A 12,838-nucleotide genomic window follows, 5' to 3' on the forward strand; every position below is an offset into this window, starting at 1 on the left:
CTGTACTCTTTTGGGCCCCTGATTTCACATCCCAACTCCCCTTGGAGTTTGAGATCAGCCTGACCAACATGGAGAAAACCCGTCCCTACTAAAAATGCAAAATTAGCTGGGCTTGGTGGCACATGCCTGTAGTCCCAGCTACTTGGGAGGCTGAAGCAGGAGAATCGCTTGAACCTGGGAGACAGAGGTTGCGGTGAACCGAGATCATGCCATTACACTCCAGCCTGGGCAACAAGAGCGAAACTGCGTCTCAAAAAAAAAAAAAAAAAAAAAAAAGACTCAGTGTTTCATCTGATTCCTTGGGATTCTCTCTTTCCCCATCCCTAAGGCAAGGAGAGCAGATGCTCAGATTCTCTTAATATCAAAGCAAAGTGTCCCCTTAGCTAGGATGATAGCTAGCTTAGCTCAGCATATGTGTTAATTCTTGGTCTGACTTGAAATCTTGAAGATGTGGAATTTGATAGTGGCATGGAGGTTTGGCTGGACCTCAGAAATTTTAAAGACTGAGTGATTTCTTTCCTATAAAGAAATTTGTGGTTTTCTGCTGGTATATCAGGTCTTAATACAACACTACACCTAGATAAAGTTTGCATATTCTGCAAAGCCTGTTATTTCTGCCAAAATGCCAATGATAAAATCAACCTCTTGAGAAGCTGCAATTAACCTTCATCTAGCCATCATTTCAAGCCTGCCCAACCAATAAGCCTGCAGACATATTTCTTCACATCTGAGAGAAACAGTGCCCACCAGGCAATTAGGAAAATACATTGAGATCACATATGAAAATCAGCATTACGGCAGGAACAATTAGGATCCTCATTTACTGCAGGTGATTTGCTCATTTTAAACTAATTAAACTACTAGGTTGAAAACACAGTTCAGAAACAGAGTGTAGAGTAGTTCATATTTAATACCTCCATCTTTCCTTAAAAATTGTTTGTTAAATGGCAGCCTAACAATAAATCAAAAAGTCAATAAATCTTTGCTACTAGAAGTGGGTTTAGATAAGATAAAGATGGGTCCATTTAATTAGGGAAGAAAACAGATGGCTGTGATGTATGAACAAGGATAATACAGGAGGGTTTAGAACATAAAATATAAGTTGGAGAGGAGCTTTAGAAAATTGAGAAGCTTATTACATCTGGACAGGTTTGGGGAAATAGGAGCAGACTATTATGAGTAATTTGAGGGAGGCTGGAAGGAAAGAACTCATGAGACTCAGGGTCCAGTCCAACATGGCCCCACAGTGACCGCATTACAGCACAGCCCTGGCAAAGGGTGGCATCCTGCCTGATGGGGCCTGAGACAGCGCTCCTGCACTGTCCATGTACTTTGCTTCCTGCTGAGTGATCCTTGAGTGTTGTCATGGAATTTTTTTTGTATTGAGATATAATTTACATGCCATGTAATTCACCTTCTTAAAGTATATCTTTCAGTGGTTTTTAGTATATTCACAAGATTATGCAACCACCACCACTATCTAATTCTGTACTGGAAATTTGATAAAATGTTGATCCTTTTTCTTTTTTCCCAGTGGCCCAAACATCTATTCTGTTTTTTTTTGGGTTTTTTTTTTTTTTTTTTTTTTTTTGAGACGGAGTCTCGCTCTGTCACCCAGGCTGGAGTGCAGTGGCGTGATCTCAGCTCACTGCAAGCTCCGCCTCCTGGGTTCACGCCATTCTCCTGCCTCAGCCTCCCGAGTAGCTGTGACTACAGGCGCCCGCCACCACGCCCGGCTAATTTTTTTTTTTTTGTATTTTTAGTAGAGACGGGGTTTCACCGTGGTCTCAATCTCCTGACCTCGTGATCCGCCTGCCTCGGCCTCCCAAAGTGCTGGGATTACAGGGGTGAGCCACCGCGCCTGGCCACCACACATCTATTTCTGTAGTTTTTCTTAGCACAGCCATGGTAGGGTGAAGAAGTAACAAACTGAAAGGCCCAGACTGAGGTTTTCTGTACATCTATTTAGGTGCTTTTGTTGTTCACTCATATTCAGTGCTCCAAATTCTGTGTTTATCCAAAAAATTGGTTCTTTGGATAAACACAACATTTAGGTCGCCTCAGTTGTATGTGATGTATTATGTCAGATCCACGCTTCCCTAAACATCAGCCTTAGTGGAAATGGCTAGCACATATTTTGAGAAATACATACAGGTGTCTTTAGTGTGTTCACATAAATCATAAGGTAGTGTGACCAGAGAATTTGTATGTTTATTATAGTTCCATTGATTCATAATCAGAAATCTGGATTCAATAGCAAGCCCTCCTTTCTTCTCAGTGAGTTGAATAGATAGGCAAAGGATTAATGCTTACAGTAGAGGGAGGAATAAAGGGACCTCATTTCTAGAAAATAAAATGATTTCTTGCAAATCACTTAATCACTCCTATAAGGAAATATGAGGAATTAGAAGTTCCATTAACTTTAGTACCACGAGAAGAGTAAAACATAAGTAATGTGTTCCATTAGGTAGTAAACAGAAGAGCAGAAAACCAGAACAGAGATGGGACCAACAGAGGAAGAAGAAAAAAGTAACATGATAGTGGAAATGATGGCACCAGCGGCCCATCTGGAGCCACTGCTGCAAAGACTCTGGCTGCAGGGGGCAAGGTGAACCTGGGGCTGTCTGCTCGACGGAGCCAGCAGGGGCCGGCAACAGGAGAGAGCCCTGCTCCCTACTGAGTTGGCAGGGCGAAAGCCCCACAATCCCAGGCACAGCTGCGGCAGCCCAGCCATAACTCTGGACTTGGGCATCCCTGCGCTCTTGGGGGCCTGGGAAGCTCCCCTCCCCCCGTAGGCTCAGAAGTACCTGCTCCCGCTCCTTGGCCTCTCCCTGCTCCTGGTGCCCCCTCCAGGGTGGAGCAAAGTTGTGGTCAAGCCTGGGTGCTGTCAGAAACCCCCCAGGTGTGTGTGTGCTCTGGACAGCACTGTCACACCAGCCTTCTGCCGCCTCAGCCCCCTCTGGACTTTGGGTGCTGATGAGCATGGGAGGGAGGCTGAGGTGGAGCTGAAGACAGCCCAGTGCAGGCCTACAGGCACCCCTCAGCACAAACATCCTTGGTACTGTGGAAGGCATGTTGATGGCGGCAGGAGGAAGTCATGCTCCTGGACAGAAAAGGGCAGGTCCCTGGTGAAACCCCTACCTTCAAGCCAGGGATGGCCTGAAGCCTGGGGGCCAGGCTGCCAGTTCTGGTGAGTCCGTGGCCCAGAGTGAGAACTGATGATGCTGTTTCCAGGCCCATCCATGCCTGCCTATGGATCATTCAGTACACACTTCCTTCCTTCTGAGCCCATAAAAACCCTGTGCTCAGCCAGACGTCGACACTACCAGCTGCAGGAAGGAGTTACCCACTCTGGGTCTCCTCTCTGCTGGGGTCTGCACAGACATCAAGGTGACCTCTCTGTGGAGGGAGCTACCCACTTCAGGTCTCCTGAGAGCTGTTCTGTCACTCAATGAAGCTCCTCTCTGCCTTGCTCACCCTCCAGTTGTCCAGGTACCTCACTCTTCCTGGATACAGGACAAGAACTTGGGACCTGCTGAATGGCGGGACTGAAAGAGCTGTAACACAAACAGGGCTGAAACCCTCAGCCACCACCCTCAGCTTGCCATGTTGCAGGTGATGAGAAGGAGAGAAGAGCTGTGGCCCTTCTGGGAGCCCATACCTAGGGGCTCCTGGACCCAGGGCTGTGACACCCTCTTTGGGGCTCTGTGGTTCCTGGTATCTCCAAGCTTCCGGGTGCCACTACATACCCTTCAGCCAGATGCATGTTCCTGTAGTGGAAGCTGTGTGCAGTACATCTGGTCCAGCCATAGCCTCTTACAGAGCCAACAACTTTGCTGGTGCCTGGAGCTGCCTGCCCTGCCGCAGCAGCTGGCCTGCCTGGCTGTGTGCAGTGGCCAGACCCAGAGCTCACTTGCCCACACACCCCTTGCCACTCTGCACCTGACTCACCCTTAGCAGGTGTGGGATCCAGGCTGGTAGTGTGAGCCGAGCGCAGCCTGCCAGGCCGAGTGGGCAGAATGAGCCCAGTAGGTGCAGGCAGTACTCAGGCAGAAGGCGCTGCCAGCCATAGAGGTTTTTGGCTGGCGAAGTGACACCCCAAGGATGCCGTGACAGAAAGAGGAATGTGTACAAACTGGAATCAACAGAGAGCAGCAGCAGCTACCAACTGTGTACTATTCCACTCTGTGAGGTTATAACTCAGACCATATATTTGTAGGTAATGTTTTTCCTTTAATCAAGAAACAAAGCATTTTTTTAGTGGCTAACAACAATGTTAGGTAGATGAATAATGTTGTAATTATTGTTTTGCCATTCAAAGAAATGTTAAAGGAGCTAGGTTTGAAATGTCAGTGACACTCTGTTTTGCAGTACTATAAAACTGCAAGCCAAATTTGTGGCTTTTTAAAAATAAAGTAGGCCAGGCTCACGCCTGTAATCCCAGCACTTTGGGAGGCCGAGACAGGTGGATCACAAGGTCAAGAGATCAAGACCATCCTGGCCAACATGGTGAAACCCCGTCTCTAATAAAAATACAAAAAAATTAGCTGGGCGTGGTGGTGTGTGCCTGTAGTCCCAGCTACTCGGGAGGCTGAGGCAGGAGAATTGCTTGAACCCAGGAGGGGAGATTGCAGTGGGCCAACATTGTGCCACTGCACTCCAGCCTGGTGACAGAGTGAGATTCCGTCTAAAAAAAAAAAAAAAACAGAAGTAAATCCCCAATACTTGGAGGCAGACCCCAAACATCTCCACTGGACATTTCACATCAGGTTAAATTTCATATGAGTAAAACCAAAAGGCAGTGCCACATGCCCAAGGAAACAGGGGAAAGAACACATGCTCTCCAGAGCTCTGGGGGCCTTTCCAGTGAGACCTTCCTGAAGAAACATCGCTCTGACAAAGGTGAATTGTCATCCACAATAGATAAAAACTAAGAAATTCTAGAGACATTTTATTCTCTCATAAAAATCATTTATTGGCACACCAGAAATGACAATTTTTTCTAGTATAGTAGTTGTATGCATCTGTAATTGCAATTCAGTGTAAACTACATGTTACAAGTCACTAGAAATCTAATTAGCAGGATGAATTTAATAAAGAACAAGAGGAACTATGAGTCTACCACGGCCCAGCCATTGAGTCTCATTGGAGAGTAAATCAAATATCAAACTAGTGTTGCCCTGCAACAGTTTTTCTGTAGCCAAGAAAAACCAAGACACACATAAACAGGATAGCACCCATTCCATAAATTAGGTACACTTAACTAGAAAAAGATTGTAACTGATAGAAATAATCTAAATAAAGTAAGCACAAAAGTAAATAATTAGCTATTTACATATATTCCTTTTTGCCAAAACTTTGATTTGTTAGCTTTCCCATCCTATCTCTTCCCTTCTATTTGTTATTCTTGTTTTTTCATGGTGAATTTCTTGGCTCACTGAAAAATATTTAGACAACTAACTAGAACTTCTTTCCGGGTCCTACCTTTCCTAAAACTTTATGACAAACTAATGAATTTCAAGGGTAACCTATGTAAGTCTATCTCTATATAGAAGTAAGATGCATTATTATTCTGCTATCAGTCATAGTAATGACATACAATCCCATGTTTTTCCAAACATTGTTTGGACTACTCCAGAAAATTAGGCTGTGAATGGCAGCAGAGTGGATGGATTTTTCATTCATAACAGGCACAGATAGTATATATGGAGACAAGCATGTTTATCCTGAGAATGTGAATGCTGTGGACTGCAACTCAAGATCTCCCATTACTGAGAATGGGTCCTTTGCCCTCTGGTCACTCTTTTTTTTTCAACTGTCAATTTTTAAGGCGTGGTATCATAGCAGCATCAGCAAATAAGAATGCTGACATCATTTCTACCAAGAAGGGCTCTGTGATGAGTGGCAGCAGGTACCACAATTAAATAGCGCAGCTGAAAAGGCATTGAGTTGGTACATTTCTGGTGCTATGGCCAGAATGTGTGGATTTTTAGCATCATTCTAGGAAGCCTGAAAGATCTTGCCCATGAGTCTCTTTGACCCTTGCCCATTTCCTTTCTAGTACATATGACCATTTATAATTATTTTATTTTTGCTTTTTCTCCTACTGGAATATAAGCTCCGAAGGGCAGAGACTATGCCTGTCTGTTCACCACTGTGTCCCCACAGTGTCTAGAACATAATGTTCTAGTGTCTTGAACAGTGCCTGGTCAATAGTAGGTTCTCAATTAAAAGCTTTTATTAAATAAACGAACCAAATCATTAAGTCCCCTGGTTTGCCTGTGTCTTAGAGACTTTCCAATTTTATACAGTGGCCAGGGTTCTGGCCTATCCTAATTATAGAGCCATCCTAACGATCCTACCCTGATGTGAACCTGTGTAGCAGATATTTTTGTGCTTCAATGAGTAGTAAAACTTCTCAGTGATAGATTCATTCTCCCAAAGCTTAGCTCTGCAGAGCTAACGCTACAGGAGAGGTAAGAGGGCAAGAACATTCTAGGAGGTAAGCTGTATGCTACAAATTCAGCTCATTCTTCCCTACCTCCCCCTATAACCTCATTGTTTGACAGAAAGCTTAAGAAAAAAAGTTAGCAGGAGAATTTTCTCCTGGCAGTGCCAGTCCAGTAAGTCACCAATAACCTGATCAGAAAAGAAAGAAAATATAACTCACCTACATAAAAAATTAAGTTAAATAAAAGCAAAATCTGGGAGTGGGAACCAAGTGACTTGGTGGGCTGTCTAGGTCCTTTGTTGGTTAGAATTGTTGGACATGGAAGCGGAAGCAGGCATGACAGCAGAGGAGAGGTTGAAAGGGAAAAGGGCAGAGCTGTGGGTGTGAAGACTGCAGAGGACCAGCTTTTCTCTCCTCCTTCTCCCACTCCTGCCAACTCTGCACCCCACCATGGCTGGCTGAGCTCCTTGCTGTGGCTCTCGCAGGCGGAGGTAAGAACAGGCAGCTGGCGCCTCCACGGCACATCCTTAGGCTATTGATGCTCTGCTGGAGTAGAAGTCGGGGACTGGGAGCCCGGTGTGCAGCGTGACCTGGGGAATGAGACTGTGAGTCCTGAGAGGCATCGTGCATCCCCCTGTCCCTTTACACAGTGTACCGTGGGTGTGTCCCTAACTCAAAAAGTGTTCTGTTTGCTTCTCTTTAAATATCTAGGCTAGCAGGTATTAAACGGAATTCAAGAAGAATCCTGCCTATGGTAAGAGGCTGCTCACCATGGCGGGCTCTCAAATCCTGGTGACATTTGATTATATGGTTCTTAGTCACCTGCCTCTTTTAAAGGATTCCGGGGAGATTGTGTTCCTTATAACTGAAGACACAGGCCTTGGTTTTCAGATAGAGGAGCCTACTGGCCACACCACAGTGACCACTGCCAAATCCATGGATAGAGGACAGATTCGCAGAGACAGCACTTCCCTTATTACTTGTCCGCCAGTTATTGTAATTAGGGCAAACATTTCTTTCTGGGGTCGCATAGATGATTGCCAGTTGTGAAAAAACATGGCATTATACTATTTCACCAATTTCTGTGTATCCCCAAACCTCGATGGATAGCTATGGATAAAACTAGAACCATTTCATGCAGTTCTTGTCCCTGTCTTCTCCAGCCCAAGAGTCTTTATCAATAGATAATCAGAAGGTCCTGAAAACCCCTGAAGAGCATCTAGTATAATATTCTTTGAAAGGGAAATGGCTAATGTGAAAAACCTTGAATGGGGTTTTTCTGAGACTCGCTTCTAGGGTAATTTATGGTTTTCTTTCTTAAAGTGTAGAGGTTGAACTCTGAAAGATTAGATTCCAGCCTTCTAGAAAACCCCATCTCCTTGCAGGAAGAGAGAAGGGCAGGGGCTGCTAGTTTGCAATCAATGTTACTGCACATACTGAAACACAACAATGAATTTTGATAAATAGTTTCCAAGGCTGGTTCTGGATAGGGCAAAAGTCATCAGTAATTCTCAAGCCTTATCTTAAGACAACCATTTGTGGAATGAGGCTCATAGTTGTTAATGAGATGCCCAGCTCAGGAGGGAAGTGAAACCCTAAGTCCTGACAGTGGCTGGCAGGGCACAGCTCTTCCCCCATGCATGGCTCTGGTCCCCCTTCCAGGCCCCAGCCCAAGAGTCTCTCCACCATTCCTTGCCCATGCAAGGCCCCTCATGCCTTAGAAACTGTGCACAGGCTGTTCCCTCTGTCTGGAAGGCTCCACGCAACTCACTCCCTCACTCCTTTAAGGCTCAGCTCACCGGTAACTGCGATAAGCCCTACCTACGCTGACCATCCTATTTAAGACTGCGGCTGCCCTTCCCAACCACAGTACTCATGGGCCCTTGGTCTTTTCTCCACTGCACTAAACACCTTCTGACACACCACCTGATTAACACTGTAATTATGCTTATTATTTATTGTCTGTCTCCTATCACTAAGACGTAAGTTCTATGAAGGCAAGATTTTATCTGTTTTTTTTTTTTTTTTTTTTCACTGATGTATCCCAAACACTTATAACTGTGCCTGGCACATTAAAGGCATTCTATAGATATTTGCTGAATGAATAAATGAGAAGCTGTTGTTTTATTCTATAATAAATAATAATTAACTAAGTTGTAGGTAGGACTATGTTTTCTACCCCTTAGGACCTAACAGAGCCAAACAAGAGTGCAGAGAAAATGCTCAGATTTTCTGATAACGATACTAATGCTTCAGTCTTACACCCTCACCTCTTCTCAGGCACTCCTGAGCTTTGTTAAGTCATTCCATTTGTTTTCATGCCAGTTGGTTAAAGGCTTTCATTTCTATTTAGAGGTGAAACTAGAGCTACAGAGATGATCATTAGCCAACCATGAAGAGAATTCTAGTTTCCTATGTGCTATTAACTAGTCTGTGTCCAAGTATAAAGAAGGTGCTTATGCTTGGCGTGGAATAATATAAGTTGTCAGCGCTGATCCCTTTCTCTCCTCCTCTCCTTCATGTCTTGGTCCGGGCCTTACGCTGTCAGCTTCCCTCTCTCCGGTTGGATTGAACGGCCCTGGGCAGCCTTTGAACCGGTAGCCAGCAACAGCTGTTTAACCTCAGGGGCAGGGTGCTTACCTGCACGTTCCTGTTCAGGCTGACCGCAGGGAAGAACAGGCCCTCCACGTTATCAAATGCTATGGGACCTTGTTGTTCATCGTTGATAAAAAATGTCAAGTTTTTTCTATTTAAGTCGAGGAGGACCCCAACTGTGGCCCCTTTTGTGATCCCTCCCTCAGTTCTGTAGGAAAAGAGAAAAATTGGGGTTCATTTCCTTGTGGTCACTCTAGAAGCTCCCCCCTTTTGTGTGGTGAAAGCAGTGTCTTGCAACCTGTTTATAATCATCACTACCCCAAAACCTTTTCCCTAATCATCCCTTGCACATAAATTTTAATACCGCAGATATACTGTATACCTGTTGGTACTGTGCGTATATCTGTGTTTTATACATAACAAGAGTATGATTTTTTGCCCCCTCCCTGCCACCATCAATTTTCACTTCCTAGGGGGAGATATCTGCCCTTGTGAGTTGCTCTGCTGTTGCTGAGAGTGAACTCATTCATTAGGGTCTCTACCACTGAGTCACAGCAGTAGAAAACCAAACATTAAAGACTAGGAAAAAGTGGCCTTTGGGCTATCAGAGCTCTGACTCTAGGAATATTGCACACTTTGTATAAATGGTGTGAATTAAATATCATTAAATACAAAGTGACTTAACTTGAAAGTCAAAATAAGAAGCACTTTGGTTGCACCTAAACCACACGCATGAGAAATTGGATTTGGGGCCTTATGTTATCCATTAAACAGAAAAACTCATTCCAGAAAGATAGCAATTTTTTGGCTTGTTGCATTTGAATTAAGAACTTAGAGGCTGTCTGTGAAATGACAGCACTGAAGAAGAGGCTTCTTCTCTGTACAGTGAAATAATTACACTCTGAGATGTAGTGATTTTAAAGAACCTGCATACAAATGCCATTTTACAAAGAATTGTGTCTTATGCTTCAATTGATGGTTTCACAAAATGCCATTAAACATGGATGATCAGATTTGTCTTTCCCATTTTTTTGAGATCTAGCAATATTGGACTTCATCCTCATCTCAGCAGAGCACAGGAATTTGTGTCATTCATTTCCTCTTGCATGCAGGATACAGACTGTACATAGTCATTAAAAGACAGGTTTACAAATTGCCTCTTGCTACTTCACAGGTTTAACAATGAAAGCACAAGTGACATGCAGGTTGCATGCAAGCAGATGTGTTCAGCATGAAGAATGTGTTTCTCTGCATAGTGTGATGGTTATGTCATTATTCACTCCTGCACTTCAAAACAAAGATGCTAAAAGGGAAAAAGTAAGTGTGGCATTTGGGTGATAGCACTGAGAATCTATTGTCAGAGAGTTCCCCAAAATGCCAATCACTGAAGATAACCACTTATCTACATCCAGTAGGATTTGCTTTCATGGTGAAATGGTGTATGTGTTCACTTCAAGTGACAGCGAATAATACACACTTGAATGGCATAGAAGCTATCCAAGGGAAAAGGAGGCTTTAGGAGTCTACAGGCTGGAGAAGGGTCAGTGATAAGCATACAGAAAAAGATAAAACAGTGGGGTCCAATTATCCTACCAATGTCTGACTTGCTTTCCCTTTGATCTGGTTGAACACTACTGTATTTTTTTTTTTTTTTTTCAGAGACACTAATGAGAATGTATCCTGGGGAAATCCTGGAGCATAAGGTGGACCAGGGTCCACAGTAGAAATTTCTCTGCCTAGGAAATTTGTGAAAAATACATTTGGGGAACACAATCAAATGAGAAAGGAAATCCATTATAGTATGTGTTCAATTATAATGATCTATATTTTGGTGGTAGAAGAAAACCTCAAGGAGATTACTATATTTCCTTTCCTTAGCAAACTGGCTGCTCTGGATTAATACAGTAATAAGAGGGTTCTCTCTAAGTAGAAAGCCATTCAAATTGGCATCCATAAGCTTTAGTTTAATGAATCATAATAAGAACAATGGCTACTATTTTCAGGTGCTTCCAATGTAAGGCATTTTCACATATTTCATTTAATCTTCAGAAGATTCCCACAAGGAAAAATTTTATTGTACTAATTTGATGGATTTGGAAACTGAGGTTCAAAAAATGAAGTAACTTGCCCAAAAGTGCTTTTCTGTTAAGTTGTAGGTCTGGGTGTTTCAGCATCCTGGATTGTTTTCTTATAATGGATCTCCATTGGGATTCTTAGTTTCCAGCCATGGGTGAAATACAGCAATGAAGGGAGTAGGAAAGTACTCAAGTCTCTATCATTATATAGAGAGTAAACCACCAGCATGGACTCAGCTGAGGCTCATAGATTGCCTGTGCTACTTAATGTAGACCACCTGCTTGATTTCCTGAATGTGGTCTATGTAATAGGTTTTTGAACTGGGGCTCTCACTCCTGATCAGAAGCCAACGTGAAGAAGGCTTGGTTTGGGGGCTGCAGGGTACCTGTTGGTGTGCGAGTTGTTGTGCATGAACCAGCTCCGGTTATTGTCCACATACATTGCCCAAGCTTTGTCGTCTTTTCCTAACATCACATCCTTCATCACGTCCATGCGAGCCACACCAAAGGCAGGATCAGGGTGGTTGTCATAGCGATCTACCGTGAGCTCCCAGTAGTGGACGCCCTTGGAGAAGCCAGTCTTCCCTAGCACCACCCGGTCATCATAGCTACTACAGGTCACTGTCAGGTTGTCATTGGAGAGGATGATGTCCGAGTGCGCCGAGCCAGGGTCGAAAGCAAACCAGGCCACTGGGAACAACAGAAGGGAATCAGGTTATTAAGACAGACCCAACAAGCTCAGCACCATAACATACTCCTGGGCGGGTGAGGAGCGTTGTGTAGCGTTTTCATGCTGCCATGCAGGAAGGAGGCGTCCAGGGCCAGGGCAGACAGGGGCACGTCCTGGGAGTTGGTACTCTCTGCACCAGAAGCAGACGGAGGACACACGACCGATTCAGCAGGGGTTACCTGGCTCAGACTGCACTCCCAACCAGGTGATCCGGGAGTGAAGTGGCATCGATTTTGGAAGGTGCAAGTCCCTTCACCTGGTGACTGGCAGAACAGTGCACCAGAGACATAAAGGGAGAGGGGATGCGCTAAGATGCCTGTGTAACCCCTGAGGCGGGGAGGCTAGGAGCTAGAGTCCTAGATGGAGGAGGGATAAAACACATGGAGTGAAATCAGGAAATGTCCCTTCGGCAGAAGTGCTAACATCTAGTCGCTTTGAAGTTTTCCTCGGCTCTAGTGAAAGCTCACAAGCTGCGAAGCTATAAGCAACATAAACTAATTTTCATGAGTGATTGTGACTTGCATGTAGGACAGGTTGCTGTCTGCATAACTTAAAAAACACAGTTTGCGTGCTACTCCTGAAACTAACACGTCAGAAATTTTGCTGGAGCAGTAGGAATTTTGGACATTAGGTGCAGATAGAATGATGTCTTTGTATGCATTGTTACGCCCCAAGTTCTAAATGCCACCTATAAATATCACACTCGAGAGATGTAATTGCTGATTTATTGAACCTGTGAGACACCTCACATGCACTTTGGTCTTTGCTATTTGGTAACAGAATAAGGTTATTCCATACCTGCCAACAGCTTTTTAATGTCAACTGTTGTCATTCCAAGTGAAAGGCATGGGGGAGAGAGATAGGAAGCAAAATTGACATGGATAAGAAAATGTGTCTCTCTTGATAAACTAGTACCCCAAAAGGACTCAATTTAAAATGCCACATATACTAAACAGGTGCTCTCTGACTTGTACCTTTACCTACATT

General features: G+C 44.2%; 1 protein-coding gene across 9 annotated transcripts in view; it reads right to left on the reverse strand.

The window, feature by feature from the left end:
• Positions 1–4,949: 4,949 nt before the first annotated feature.
• The window catches only part of TRIM9 (tripartite motif containing 9), a 266,633-nt gene continuing 258,744 nt past the window's right edge, over positions 4,950–12,838 (reverse strand). For 4 of the 9 annotated variants that reach the window (XM_063596204.1, XM_055097573.1, XM_063596205.1 and 1 more), the window contains 3 exons: positions 12,650–12,673; positions 11,508–11,811; positions 7,048–9,254 (listed from right to left, as the gene is read on the reverse strand). In XM_063596204.1, the coding sequence (XP_063452274.1) occupies positions 8,996–9,254; positions 11,508–11,811; positions 12,650–12,673 (587 nt within the window). In that variant the 3' untranslated portion in view covers positions 7,048–8,995. The other 5 variants (XM_034937543.4, XM_063596207.1, XM_055097574.3 and 2 more) reach the window with 5 other exon arrangements.

Source organism: Pan paniscus, chromosome 15, assembly GCF_029289425.2.
Source record: "Pan paniscus chromosome 15, NHGRI_mPanPan1-v2.0_pri, whole genome shotgun sequence".
Lineage (NCBI taxonomy): Eukaryota > Metazoa > Chordata > Mammalia > Primates > Hominidae > Pan > Pan paniscus.